We start from the raw sequence: 14,878 nt of genomic DNA on the forward strand, positions 1-14,878 counted from the left end.
ACGCCTCAGCTTGGCTTGAGGAACACCAGGGTTTCCGCAGGGGCACAGTTTGAGAACCACTGAGTGAAAGGTTCAGGTCCAATTGTCCTGGCCTTGCATTTAAGACCCTTTGTACCCCAACCTCCACACTGTCTTTATCTCCTGCTATTGGGCCATGTAGAGACTATGATGCAACCATACCTGACACCCACCTTTCCCAGTACTTCCATGTCTTGTGCCTTTATTCAGTCTGCTCCTTCTGCCTGAAATGCTCTTCTCTGCCTTGCCTGTCTAGGAAACTCCAGGTTCAGATATCCCTTCTTTGATGTTGTTTTCCACTCCCCTAGGCTGAGTTAACCCCTGCTGACTTTGTGTTTTCTTTGGACTGGTGTTATGACCTTTAGGACATAGTCTCTTATTTATTTATGTGCCATTTCCCCCTCCAGGCAAGAGTGGGGCCATGTTTAGCGCATCTCCATGACACCAGCACCCAATATGGGGCCTGGCACAGGGTAGGTGTCATGAATATTCCATGAGTTGAAAGTGATTGAATTTCCTCATGGCCTGGCCCTGTCTGTGGTACCATCTCCTTTTCCCTAGATTTGGGCCAGTGACTCCCGGCCAAGACTTTCTGTTTCCCTTCCTTCTTCTCTCAAGGATTATAGAAGCTTGTGGTCTTTTTCAAGTGGAGCAGAATGTTCTCTTTTCATCTGTCCATCTGTTACTTGTGTTCCTTTTCTCCCTCCATCACAGTCTCTGCCCATAGTCTTCCCCTGCACAAAGAGCAGAGAGCTGTGGAATCAGTCTGATCTAGGTCTGAGCTCTGGACCCACCATTTACTAGCTGTGTGACCTTGGGGAAGTGCCTTATGATTTCTGAGCCTCAGTTTCCACATCCCCCCAAATAGGACCAATGGTAAACTCCTGCCATGAGGCTCCTGCAAGAGTCCTCTGGAAACAGCAGCATCCTTGGTTGTTTCTTTTTTTCATCAGATGTTTCTCCTTGAGTTTCCTTTTCTGGATGATCCTTCCTGTCTCTTCTCTGCATGTTTGCTATTGGTCTCTCCCCCTAAAATGTAGGCTTCATGAAGGCAATAACCATGTCTACATTCATTCATTTATCTAATCATCCATTCAATATTTATTGAGTGCTGACTACATGCCAGATACCAAGCAGTGGGATATAAGACAGAGTCCTTGCCCTTAGGGGGCTCATGTTCTAGAGGTGCAGACACATAATGAATGTGTCATATAGCAGGTGCTCTGTTTAAAACTACAATAATTCCCTTCCCCCTTACTGTTTCTCTCCCCCACTTCTCTAGTATATTACTCTCACATACCACATAATTTGCTTTTTTGGGTTGTTTATTGTTCTTGTCTTTCCATTGGAATATAAGCTCCGTGAGGGTAGGGATTTTTGTCTGTTTTATGTCCCCACTTTGGCTTAGAGTAAGTGTTGAACAGATGAAACAGTATCCAGTGTTCGTTGATTTGTTCCATATGGAAGACAGGTCTCAGCTTCTATTCAATTCAAGCCGGATAGCCTTGATTCAAATCTTGGTGCTGCTGCATACTTCATAACCTTGGAAAAGTCACTTTCTGTCTCTGTACCTTAATTTTCTCAAGTGTGTAATGAGAATAATAGTGGTGGGGATTAAATGAGTCTATGTGGGTGAAGCACATAGAAGGTGCCTGGTCTTATGTACTAATGGACAACTAGTTTGTGGTCATTGTACAAGAGCTTATACTGGGCAGATGCCCAAATGGACTTAAGCTGTGTATCCAGGGGATAGACTAGAATCAATGAGAGTCAGTGAGGGGGCCAGATTTCACGGCATAAAGAGGAAGAACTTTTTAAAAGCCAGCATTGCAAAGAGAAATAGCTGAATCCACTATTACAGTTGGAGACTTCAACATCTCTCTGTCAGAAATGAACATAGGACATCCCTGGTGGTGCAGTGATTGAGAATCCACCTGCTGATGCAGGGGACATGGGTTTGAGCCCTGGTCTGGGAGGATCCCACGTGCCGTGGAGCAACTAAGCCCATGCGCCACAACTACTGAGCCTGTGCTCTAGAGCCCATGAGCCACAACTACTGAAGCTCGCATGCCACAACTACTGAAGCCCACATGCCACAGCTACTGAAGCCTGCACGCATAGAGCCCATGCTCCGCAACAAGAGAAGCCACTGCAAGGAGAAGCCCGTGCACCGCAACGAAGAGCAGCCCCCGCTTGCCGCAACTAGAGAAAGCCCATGCACAGCAACGAAGCCCAGCACAGCCAAAAATAAATAAGTAAATAAATAAATAAATAAAAGAAATGAACATATCCAGCAGGCAGAAAATCAGAAAGGACGTAGTTGAACTCCACAACACCATCAATCAACTAAATATAGAGGTCATCTAAAGACTACTTCATCCAACAACAGCAGAATACACATTCTTCCCAAGATCACATGGAGTTTTCACCAAGATAGACCACCTACTGGGCCATAAAACACACTTAACAAATTAAAAAGAAAAGAATCATGCAGTGATTGCTCTCAGACCATAGTGGAATTAACTAGAATTCAATAACAGAAAGAGAGTTGAAAAATCCCCAAATACTTGGAGATTAAAACACTTCTAAATAACACATGGGTCAAAGGAGAAATCTCAAGAGGAATTTTAAAATTTCAAACTAAATGAAAACTGAATGAAAATGAAAACACAACTTATCAAAATGTGTGGGGATGTGGGGAAAGCAGTGCACAGAGGGAAATTTATAGCACTGAATGCATATATGAGAAAAGAAGAAAGATCTGCAATTGGTCGTCTAAACTAGCTTCTGCCTTAGGAAACTAGAAAAAGAAGAGCAAATTGAATGCCAAGGAAGCAGGAAAATAACAAAAATTAGAGCTGACATCAGTGAAGTGGAAAATGGGGAATCAATAGAGAAAAATCAGCCGAACCAGAAGCTGATTCTTTGAAAAGATCAATACATCGATAAGCCTCTAGCCAGACCAAGAAAAGACGAGAGAGGACACAAATTACGAATATCAGAAATGAAAGGGGGGACATCACTACGGATCCCATGGACTTTAAAAGGATGGTAAAGGAATACTATGAACGACGTTAAAAGCTAGCTTTCCCAAAGACCCCACCACCCGCTTTTGGTAGGTGATGAGCTCCCTGTCCTTGGAGGTATGTATGGATGCGCATTTGACGGGATCTAGGTAGAGGGGATTCAAGCGTTGGATGGAACTGAGAGGCCGGGTGTCCCTGGTCTCTGTCCTGGAGAGCTGTGTGGGAGCTAGCCTTGGGCAGTGAGCAGAGGCGTGGATCTGCTCACCTAAGAATGTCGGTGCCCGGTGGGTGCAGAGGCTGGTGGGCGTCCGGGCCCAGCCCGGGATCTCCAGGGGGTCCGGGAGTGGGGGAGGGGCGCGTCAGGGCCGCGGGCGACCGAACCGGGCAGCGGCGCGCGCGGCTGCCAGCAGGGGGCGCCTCGAGACCGAGGAACGCGCGGCCGAGCCTGACGTCAGCGCCCCGCTTGCTTGGGCTCCCGCTCTGGACTCGGCGCCAGTCCCGCTCCGCGCCGCGCCGCTTCGCTCCGGCTCTGGCTCGCCTCGGGCCCGGCTCGGGCTCCGGCGGCTGCGCCCCCCGCGCCGGGCCCCCGGGGCAGCCTGCAGCGCACCATGGCCCGCGCCCAGGCTCTCGTCCTGGCGCTCACCTTTCAGCTCTGCGCACCAGAGACCGAGACTCCGGCAGGTAAGCGCGAGTCGGTCGGACCCATCTTGCCCCGCGGAGCCCCCGGCGCCCGTGGCGTAGCTCGAAAGAAAGTGGGAGTGTTGGGTGACCGGACGTTGCGAGCCTGCTCCCTGTGTGTCTGAGAGTTGGATGTGCGATCGTGTGCTCAGGGTGTTGTGTGCCTGCGAATGGTGTGTGTCCTGAGTTATGTGCAAGAAGAGGTGCTGTGTGTGTTGTGTGTCCACGAGTATGTTGAGGTGAATGTTGTGTGCATCGAGGAGGCATGGAGTGTGCGCTGAGTGTCTTGTGTCTCTGCCACTGTGTAGTGTGTGTGGGGCCAAGTAGGATTGTGTGCCTGTTGTTTGTACATTTGAGTTTGGTTGTGTGGCAGGAGTTGTGTCTGCTAATGTGTTGCATTTGTGGGCATTTTGTGTGCCCTAGCCCGGAGTGTTTGCTGTGTGTCCGAGAATGGCTCGTGTGTTTGTGTTCTGCGTGTGGCGAAGAGTGCTCTGTAGATTCTGCCCGCGTGTGGAACAGGGAACGCGTGTGCGGTGTGTGTGCTTGTGAGATCCGTGTACGTGTGTGAAGGCGTGGGAACGGGTCCGGAACGTGTGTGTCCGTGCGCCGTGTGCGCAATGTGTACGTGTGGGAGTGTCTGGGGTTGGTGGTGTGCGCCGCCGGGGGGCTGCGCGGGTCCGAGTGAATGCCAAGTGTGCCGGGAATGCGTGTGTAGGAGCGTTTCTGGAACGGATGTGAGTGTGTTCGTGCGTGCTGGCTGCGTGTCCGGGAATGTTGCGAGTGTGGTGCGCGCCTGGGCCGTGGCTGAGTGTGTGCACGGGGCCCGGGGCCGCCCGAGGGGGCGGTGGCAGGGTGTGTGTGTGTGTGTGTGTGTGTGTGTGTCCCTCGGGTGTGCGTGTGGGGCGCGCGGGCCCGGAACAAGTTGTCGTGGCGGCGCCCCCTCCCTTCTCCTCCCCTCCCCTCCCGGGTCGGGCCGGGCCTGAGGCTCGCCAGGGAGGGGTGGGGGCCCGGCGGCCGCCGACTCCGACATTTCGGGCTGTTTGTTGTTTCGCAAGTTCGGCGCGGCGCTGGCTGGCGGTAGATCCGAGGCGGCGCCGGGGCTGCGGGGCGCCCGGGCCGGGGCTGGGGAGGGCCCGGCGCGGGGGGGTGGCGGACGCGCGGGGCCGCGGGGCGCGCCGAGGCCGGCGGGAGGGGAAGGCCGGGCTGCCGGGCGCTCCTGCGGGGGCCGGGCCGTGGCTGCTCCAGGGCAGCTGGGCGGGGGTGAGTCCGGGCGGGCCGGGCCTGGCTCTGGGCGGCCGGACGGCGCCCCCTCCCGTTGCGCGCTGGGCGCGCCGCGAACGCAAGGGTCTCCCGGGACACCCCCTCAGTCGACTCCGCAACTTTGTGCGGCCTCCCCGCCGGCCGGGACGGCCGTGAGTGAGTGTACGTGTGTGAGCGTGTGTCTCCGTGCTTCTGTGTGCTGTATGACCGCGCTGTCTCCGGGTGTGTTTTGGAGTCTGAAGTCTTTTGGGCTGTGTTGTGTGTGTGTGTGTGTGTGTAGTTTTACGTGTGATAGCGTTTCTGAATGTGTGTATCTAAAGCTGTGTCTGTGTACCCGTGTGTGCTGTGGACCGTGTGTGGTCTGTGTGTGTGTTGGTGTGTCTGTCCACCCCCTTCCCAACCCCCCATCCTACCCTGAGGCCTGGGATCCCAGACTGCGGCCCTCTCCTGCGGAGTAGCGCCGGATGCCTCCCCGGGGGCGGGGGTGGCCGGTCCCTTACCGGTGGCGGCCTCAGCACCCCTACCCCCTCCAGCTGGGCGGCTTCAGCCCGGTACCCGGGGCGCTGAGTAACGGGGAGACGCCCCAGACGGGTACCCGAGCCAAGACACAGGCAGAAGCACGTCGGCCCCAGAGACTCCTTCAGGCCGCCGGTCTCCGAGAACTGGCCTCTCCCGATCGCGTTCGCTGCCCCGCTGCTCCCTCCGGCCCCTCGGGCGGAGCTCCCTGGGCACCTGCAGCCGCTCCGGCCACCGGCTCTGAGCTCGGCCGGGCCCAGCGGCCCCAGACCATCGCGCACAGCTTTAGCTTTGACCGCTCGGTGCCTGAGAGGACGCCTAAGGCGACCTCCCTCCTTATCCTGCCCCAATCCCTCCCCCTGTCCTGCAGCAACTTTGTCCCCCTCCCCCACCCTGAGATCAAACCAAGGGTACATGCTCCCCCATCCCTGCCACCATCATCTTGATTCCAAGAACCCTCAGGTGCCCCAACTCCTGCCAGTAGGGGAGACTGTCAAAGACTGAGGTTTGGGAGTGAGATCTTGAGTGGGTTACTTCCATTCTTGGGGCCGCCGTTTCCTCACCTGCCCCATGGGCTTCATAATGAAGGTGTATAGTACTTGGTAGATTGTAAACTAAAGCTCTGTTTGTGAGTACCAGAGAACAAAAGATGATTTTGAGGACTGCTACAGAGCCAGAGACTGTGATGTGAAGCCAGGGGGACCTGGGTGCAAATCTGTCTCTGCCACATGCTGTCCCTGTGACCTTGGGCAAGTCACTTCACTTCTACAGTTCCTGGCACCTGTAGCTATTACTGTTGAGCTTAATTCAGAAGCCCTTAGTAGAAGGGGTGTGATCTCCCCTTGTCCCCAAGTTGGTTAGAGTCAGCCCAGCTCCCTGAAGGCCTCCTGAGTCTCCCTCCCCACAAAGGGTGGGTGGTGATGTCTCTGAGCCATGCAAATCTGGCAGTAATTTATTCTGCTGCGTTCTAGCTCATTTTGTCCTTTTGCTTGCTGGAGTTGTGGACAGCAGGAATGAGGGAGAGGCTGCCCAGTGGTTTCAGGTTGGGCAATAAAGGCTTGTCTGGGCAGCTGGCCCTTCTCCCTGGGGGTGGGGGAGGGACTCAGCAGGAAGATGTGCGAGTGGCCAGAGTGGGGGTGGTGCTGAGCTCCTGCACGGCCTCCCTCCTAGCTCTGGTGTCAGGGAAGATCCAGGGTGGACACTCTGCTTGCTCCAGGCATGCTGCCATCCTTCCATGCCTTCATCAGCTAAGCTAGAATGGGGTGGGTGGTGGCTTTTCATGCAGGGCTGGGTTAGCTAGAGTTGCTGGGGTACCTTGTGCCCTCCTTCCTCTTTTAACCCCCTCGCTCCTCCAAGCTGCTCTCCCTGCATCCTGATGCAACCTACCTTTATGCCATCTCAGGATCTCTCTCATCTGTCTCCTTCTCTCCATTCTCATCCATCTTTCACAGGCAGGAAGGCTCCAGCCTCTTCCTCCACCCCTCCCTCCATAGTGTCAGGGATCTTCCTAAAACATATGTTTGAAACCTTGGTTTGAAACCTTTTCAAGGCTCCCCATTACCTCCTGGGTTAAGTCCCTCCCCCATGTCCTCTTGCCTGCTCTAACCCCTGCCTGCCTGTCCAGTCCCATCAGCTTTGCATTACTTGCCTTGCATCCTATGCTGTGGCCAGTCTAACCCACTTACTAATACCCACTAAATGTCCACTCCTGCCATCTCTCTGGGCCTTTGCACAAGCTATATTTTCTCCCCAGAGCTCTCTAACTCCACCTCTTCACTGGGTGAGCTCCTGCTCCTCCTTCGGATTTTAGCTTAGACATCACCTCCTCTCTGAAGCCTTCCTTGGTTACTCCCCCTTCTAGCCTAAAAAGGGAGGGTGGGGGTTGATTAGATTTTTCCATAACACTGTAATTATTATAATTACAGTTTATTTGTCCTTTCTCCCTTACAGACCATGAGCTCTGTGGGGACAGGGACTGGGTATTTAGTTCCCTTCTGAATCTTTAGTGCCAGGTACAAGGCCTGGCCCACTCCTGCTGAGTAAATACACCCAGCATGAAAGAATGAGTGATGGGCTTCCCTGGTGGCGCAGTGGTTGAGAGTCTGCCTGCCGATGCAGGGGACACGGGTTTGTGCCCCGGTCCGGGAGGATCCCACATGCCGCGGAGCGGCTGGGCCTGTGAGCCATGGCCGCTGAGCCTGCGCGTCCGGAACCTGTGCTCCACAACGGGAGAGGCCACAACAATGAGAGAGGCCCGCGTACCGCAAAAAAAAAAAAAAAAAAAAAAAAAGAATGAGTGATGTCCAGTTGGTCAGGTTCTGAGCTGGAGATGCCAGATGGGGGCGCACTAACTCCACTGAAAGTAGAGATTACAGATAATAGGTTTCCCTCCAGGAATCTGGAAAATTCTGCTGGGGGATGGTGTGTGTGAAAAGGCCATGCAGAGAGTGTTGTCTGGGAGCTGTGAGTTGGAGAGGTCAACTCTCTGCCTGCCAGCCCCTCCCCCCAGCCACCGTCCTCCGTGCCCCCCTCCCCCAGCCCCACCCCCACTGCCCTTGCCCCCCAGCAGCTGGCAGGGCCTGTCCGGCCCCTGGTCTCAGCTCTTTGTGCTGGAGGTTCGGCAGTTGGTGAGAGGCATCGAGTCCCAACTGTCAGTCTGAGCGTCTGGGGAGGAGGGGGAGGGCCCTGCAGTAGGAGCACAGACTCTGTCCTCTGTCTCAGCCCCAGTCCTGGCTGCTTGTGAGCCCAGGAAGGGAGGAGAGCTGCCCCCTGTGTTGACCCCTGCAGGTGGGGTTTGGGGAGGAGGCTGAGGTGTGTGCAGGTGTGATTCTGACATCTGGGCAGTCAGAGAGTGTGTGTGTGTGTGTGTGTGTGTGTGTGTGTTTGTGGTTGTGATTGCAGCCTGGGGCACAGGACACATGTGTGGCTTCTCAGGGAGTCCAGCCATCTGGTTACCCTGTGTGGCAGGATCTGAATTTGGAGTAAGGAGGCGACAAGCTGGTCTGAACCTGGGGAGCCTGATGCTGGGGTATCTGGGTATCCAAGTGTCAGATTCCAGGAGTTTGGGGGTGGAGCTATGTGGGTGGGTGGTGTCTCAGGTTCTGGGTGTGGGTGTCCCTGTACCAGGATGTGGGAGGAACCGGGTGTGTCAACATAAGGCTATCCCAGTGTCTCTGGATCTGGAGGTGGGTGTATCCAGGTGTCTGGGAGTCCTCAGGTTAATGGGTGTGTGGGAGTGTAGCCATGTTGTGTCCAGCTGTGGGGCTGCCCAGGCTGCCCAGGTGCCTGGGTGTCTGGGTGTGGGTACCCAAGTGTCCGGGTGTGGGGTATCTATGTATCCAGCAGTGGGATGCGCATGCATTGGAGTACCCGGGTGTTTGTGAGTTTGGCCATGGGGTGCCCGGTGGTCTGTGTGTCTATTTGTGTATTTAGCTGTCTGCGTCTCCTGGAAAGGGATAAGCATGTTTGGGTGGGGAGTGTCCCGGTGACTGTGCGCAGCTATGGATCAGGGACTGGAGCTGTGCCCGCTCAGCCTGTGACACCGCCTGCCCTGGGGCTTGCCTTCTCACCTCCCTACAGCAGCCAGAGGGTGCTGCCACTGGAGGAGACCCCAGCGGTTCTGCTTCTCTATGGTTTGTCGTTCTAGAGCTGTGTTATCCAATAGAACCTTCTAAAATGATGGAAATGTTCTCTACCTGCTCTCTTCAGTATGGTGGCCACTTACATGTGGCCACTTAGCTACAGTTCATTAAAATAAACATTCAGTCCCTCAGTCTCACCAGCCAGATTGCAAGTCCTCAAGAGTCGCCTGTTGCTAGTAGCTATGGAATTGGTCAGTCCGTGAAGGTAGAGAGCATTTCCGTCACAACAAAAAATTCTATAGACAGTGCTGGTCTAGAGGTGCAAGGCCTACAGCATCTTTAGTGAGGCCCGGGCACCTCAAGGAGTGGATGGCCTGTCACTCAGTGGCCACTGAAGAAGGTTTTGCTGAATCCATGTCCCCTTCTCTCCAGCCCCATCATTTCTTGCCTGGACGATTGCAGCAGCCCCCTCCTTGGTCTCCATTCTGCCATCAGTTTGCCAGTGCTTCTACCACCCCAGGATCTGAATGACCTCTCAGGCAGGCATAGGATCCTGCCACTCCCTTCTTCTAAGCTGAAGGCTCTCCAGCACCCAGGGACCAAAGCCTAACATGACAGATAAGGCCCTGTATGACCCAGCCTCTGCTTTCCATGACAGCTTCATGCTTATGCCTCTCCTCCCCTGACCCCACTCCCCACGTCCGCCTTATGATCCAGGCTCACCAGGCCAATGTTGGTCCCAGAACCTGCCAGGCCCTTTCATGCCTCTCTGTCTTTGCACGTGCTGTGCCTTCTGCCGAGAACACCACTCCCACCCGTCTTGCTTCCTGGAGGCCTGGCTACTCGCTCAGCCTTCAAAAGTTCAGCTCTGGGCTTCCCTGGTGGCGCAGTGGTTGAGAGTCCGCCTGCCGATGCAGGGGACACGGGTTCGTGCCCTGGTCCGGGAGGATCCCACATGCCGCAGAGCGGCTGGGCCCGTGAGCCATGGCTGCTGAGCCTGCGCGTCCGGAGCCTGTGCTGGGAGGAAGGGCTGGGCTGGGTCATTGTCATCTCCCGTCCCCAGGGCCTTGTACATGGCATGTGCCTACTCAGTGTTTGCATTGATGTGGACCCCTGGGTACACAGGGAAGGCTCGGAGTGGGAGTTGAGCTGGGGCTCCAGAGGGCAGTCATGGTTGGGGGCCGGTATCCCCCCTTGGCTGGCCCTGGATGGGGCTGCCATTGCCTGAAGAATGGCTGGGGAGGACCCCTGGGGTTGACAACTCAGAAGGCAGCTGTTACTGGATGACTCAGGAGGTCTTGAGCAGATTCCCAGGGTGCAGACCCCAGGACCTGGTGGTGAATCTGAAGGGATGAGGAAAAGGGGGGGCCTGAGGTTTGGGAGCTGAGTATAGGTGGGGAGGATGAAGGATTGGGATAGGGACCTTGGGAAGGGGTGTTGGAGATATTTGATGAGCAAGATCACAGCTGGGGTGGAGTGACAACTTGGTGGGGGACAATGGGGGGGATGGGAGGTTACTTGCAATAAAGATATATCTGGGGGGTGGGAACAGCTGGGAATGAGGGGACAGGTGGTGTTGGGGGAACAACTGAGGGTTGGGGGACAGGTGAGGGATGGATAGAAGGGGCATATGGGACAGCTGAGGGGGGATAAGAGGTGACAACTGGGAGGTATCAGAAACCTATCTGGACAGGACAGGTGGGTCTCAGCTGAGAGAGTGGGAAATACATTGCTCAGGATGTGTCTATGTGCGTATGTGTGTGTTTGCATGTGTGTATGTGTACACCCTTGTGGTTGTGCATGTGTGCCTGTGTGTTTGTACCTAGAGTGTGGTGGTGAAGAGCATGGACTTGGGAGCCACACCATCTGGGTTCGAATCCTCACTCTACCACTGCTAGCCATGTAACCCTTGGGCAAGTTACTTGACCTCTCTGGGCCTTTAGTGTTCTCATCTGTGAGATGGGGATAATAGTGGAACGAACCCACTGCATGGGGTTGCTGTGAGGATATATTTTATATACATACGTATATCGTTCAGAACAGGTTCTGGCATGTAGTAAACACTGTATGTGCTAAACTATTATTAAGGGTGTGTGTATGTGTGCAGCATCCTGTGTGCTCAGAAAAGTTTGTTCTTGGCTTCTGATGAAATCCAGGCCTGGGAGGGGTAATGGTGGCTGGGAGTGCTGGAGTGACCATCCAGGTCATTGGGTCTGGCTCGCCTCTCACCCCCTCCCCTCTGTTCATTCCACTTCCCGCCCACCCTGTGCCAGGGCCTAATTCAATAGGTCTCCCTCTGCGTCTCTCTCTCTCTTGTCCTGCCCCACACTGCCTGGCCCTGGGCTGGTGGCCAGGGGATGTGCTTTAATTATCCAAAAGCTTTTCAGCAGAATCTGAATTCATTGTTCCCCTGCCTGCGTGCTGGGGCCCTGCTCAGATAGAAATACCTGGACAATGTGCTCAGTTCTGGCTGTCTGCCCCACGGGTGGCAGTGGCTTCATCCTGTGCCCTTGGAGAGTCCCTGGGGTGGAAGATACTGGGAGAGGGAGGTGAGGTGGGGGGAAGCCCCCGGGGCAGATGAGGCCTCACCCCAACCCATGGGGTAGCCAGCCCACCCAGGCAGAGCTGTAGGCACAAGGGTTTCTGGGGGTCCTGGCTTCCCTGCTCTCCAGTGCATCATAGGGAGAAGTGTGCCACGTCTTCACCTCACACTAAGAACTGCTCTGCATCAAAGCCCTGGACAGCTCTGGGCGTGTGCTCTCTGGGGAGTCCTGGACCCATCACCTCAGGACTGGGCCATTGCATTGCATCCTTGCACTGCACTGCATCTCAGCCCTATGCTGCATGGCTGCACTGTGTGAGATTCCGCATTACATTGGCTGTGTGGACTCTCCTGCGTGTCTGTATGCTCCACCCGCATTGTCCCATTGTGCTGTACCTCTGTTCTGCAGTTGTGCTGCCATTTGTGTCTTTGCGGCTCTCTTCTGTGCTGTGTGACTCTATTGTATGACGATGTTGTGTTGGGCTGGTGGACCCTCCTGGGATTGTGCACAGTCCCTGGCAACGCACCACTGCACTGTGCCAACAGATGCCGTGCTACCACGACACTGCATCTGCATCACATGGCCTCTCTGTACTGCACTGCATTGTTGTAGTGGGCATCTGCACTGCATCGCGTATGGCTGGGCACAGCCTGTCTGCAGTCCACCGTCGCGCTGTACAAACACAGTGCCCCTTTGCCCGGCACAGCACTTCTGTCCCACTGCTTCACTGCACTGCACTGGAGATGCGCATCTCCTGGCCCAGCCTGTCATACTGTACCACTGCCGCTCTAATGCCGCCCTCTAGGTTATCTCACCCTGTATAGCCACTGAGGTGTCAGCTGGTGTCCCTCCCCAGGTTTCTGTTGGCAGCCCCAGTTGAGCAACATCTTTGCTTCAAGTGGCCTCACTGCAGTGTTCCTCTGGCCCCCACTGCTCACTGCCTGAGGAGTCAGTAGCTACACTGCAGCCTGAGGCCATTTTGTTGGGCTCGGGACTGGCGTGGGTTTTTGCAGGCATTACCTTTGCAAGTAGCTGGTGTTGCGTCTGTGCACTGCACATGGTCACTGTCCTGGGCCTCTACCCTGCACTATACCTGTTCACTGTTGGGTTGTGTGCATTCTACTGGATTTCAAGATGCAGAGCTCTTGCGCTGAATTCCCTGTTTCACATGGTGTCTTTACTACATTCCATTTTGGTGCCACTTTCTACCCCTGCTCTCAAGTCTACACTTACTGTACTCCTTGGGACTATATTGAGCACCCAGCAATTCTGCACTGCACCACGTCTTTCTCTTCCCTATATCTCTGCATGTTCTGCGTGCCTCCACTAGACGTCCTTTCAGTGAGAATTCATGGAGCTCCAACTATGTGCCAAGCCTAGTGAGGCTTGGACATACCCCCTTGGTGTTCCTGCATACACCTATCCCTTGGTGCTGAGCGCCAGCCCAATGTACCACTAAGTGCTCACTGCTGCACTGTGCCTCTGTGCAGCTCTGGGTCATGGCCACGATGGATGGGACACTTCTCCACTGGCACCGACCAGTCCTGCCGTGCTGTGCCAGGTGTTGTGTGGGGGACTGTGTACACTTCTCTGCTCCCCTGCATCGTATAACTGCGTTCTGAGGAGCTGCTGCATTGCACCTGCAACATGCCACACCACGGCCACGTAGCCCTCTCTTGCCACTGGACCATTAGAAAGTTCAGATCTTTGCACTGTACATGTTCGTGTACAGCCCTCTGCCTCTCTACGCTGCACTGTGTTTTTATATGACACACGGTGTCTGCACTACAGGGGTCTGTGTACCCTTTGCCCGCTGTACCTCTGCAAAGAACAACCCTCCATTCAGCCCTTTGCCTCTGTATGGAGTCTGGCCCCTCCCTGTGCCTTCCCCTTACACTACCAACCTGGCAGCCCTGCTGTTAACTTTGGGATTTGCTGGGCATGTTGATCCGGGAGATGGGGAGTGAGCCTGGCCGAAGTTTCCCCTGCTGTAGTTGGCTTCCTTCTATTCTCAGTAGAGATGGAAGGATGTTGGCATCGCTGGGTTCTGTATTGGCTCCTGTAGGGGATATCAGCTCAGCTTTCTCTCCCTGTGGCCTGGCCCTGGGTGTTCTTGGTTGCAGCTCTGCTGAATGCTGGGTGATTAAAAGGTGGGCATATTGCTGCCAGCCCTGCCCTTGTTAATTGCACATCAATTATTCAGGGCTCTGGAGGGCAGCTCCGGGGAGCCCTAGCCAAGGTCTGGTTGTGTTGATCTGGACCAGGAGAGCAGTGAAGTGGGCTGGGCCAGGTCTCTGGGCTGGAGTCATGGTCCTTGAGCCTGGGTCCTTGAGCCTAGATCAGACTAGCTGGAATCATGGGGTCGATAAGTCCAGCCACTGTTGGCATTCTACTATACACAGGGCTTGGGGATGGGGCTCAAAGGCATTAAGAGACAGTCTCTGATCTCAAGAAGGGAGGAGGTAGGGGTTAGACAGGCCTGAGAGGGAGCTGTTGTTGTGGTGAACATGGGATGAGGCTGGGTTGGGCAGGAATGTGCAAGGGTGAGCCTGTGTTGGTTCTAGGGTTGGGTTGGGCTACCTAGAAAGGGGGTGTGGCTTCAGGTGGTGAAATAGACCAGTGTTATCCTTGGCCTTGTATTTGGGTTCCCCAGGCAAGGGTTGGGGCTATGCCAGGGGTTGGGTATGGTGCCAGCCCCTAAATTTGTAATCTGTTGGGAGGAGTTTTGTTTCTCCTGGGGCCGTCCCTTGGGAACTGAATGTTCTATTGACAAACCAGAGGGAACAAAAATCTCATTGCAAACAGCCTCTGTTTACCTAGGGTCTTCGGAAAACACTGATGGTGGCTGGCAGCCACACTTGGCACAGAACACCATTCCCTGTCTGGTGGCGAGGAAGTCTGGTGCTTCCATGCTTGTGGTGCCCACGTGCACACGCGCGCACGCACACGCACACGCACGCACGCATGACACCCCTCTACCTGCCGTGTACGCTCACCTCCCCCTTAGGCACATGCTTACTGCTGAATGTGCCCATATATCTCTGCAGATAAACATACAGCCACACACCCACAACTTCACAGAACAGTGCCTGAGGGACCTACACTTTGAGAGCCACACTCACCCTCATCTCTCCCCTATAGTATCTCTCTCTGCCTTCAAGTTATTCTTGCCCACATGCATGCTCACACGAATGGAATGAGAATTCTAGAGGTGGAACAGCCTCAGAGGTCACCAAGGTCCCCATTCTCATTTCAT

General features: G+C 54.8%; 1 protein-coding gene across 5 annotated transcripts in view; it reads left to right on the plus strand.

The window, feature by feature from the left end:
- Positions 1 to 3,560: 3,560 nt before the first annotated feature.
- Positions 3,561 to 14,878, plus strand: part of PTPRU (protein tyrosine phosphatase receptor type U) — an 84,215-nt gene continuing 72,897 nt past the window's right edge. For 3 of the 5 annotated variants that reach the window (XM_082613593.1, XM_082613596.1, XM_082613597.1), the window contains exon 1: positions 3,561 to 3,725. In XM_082613593.1, coding sequence (XP_082469719.1) covers positions 3,653 to 3,725 — 73 coding nt within the window. In that variant the 5' untranslated portion in view covers positions 3,561 to 3,652. Of the gene's footprint in view, positions 3,726 to 4,408; positions 4,457 to 4,545; positions 4,575 to 14,878 lie in introns of those variants that run through there. The other 2 variants (XM_082613594.1, XM_082613595.1) reach the window with 2 other exon arrangements.

The sequence above is a fragment of the Mesoplodon mirus genome (assembly GCF_964341445.2).
Source record: "Mesoplodon mirus genome assembly, chromosome: 3".
Classification (NCBI taxonomy): Eukaryota; Metazoa; Chordata; class Mammalia; order Artiodactyla; family Ziphiidae; genus Mesoplodon; species Mesoplodon mirus.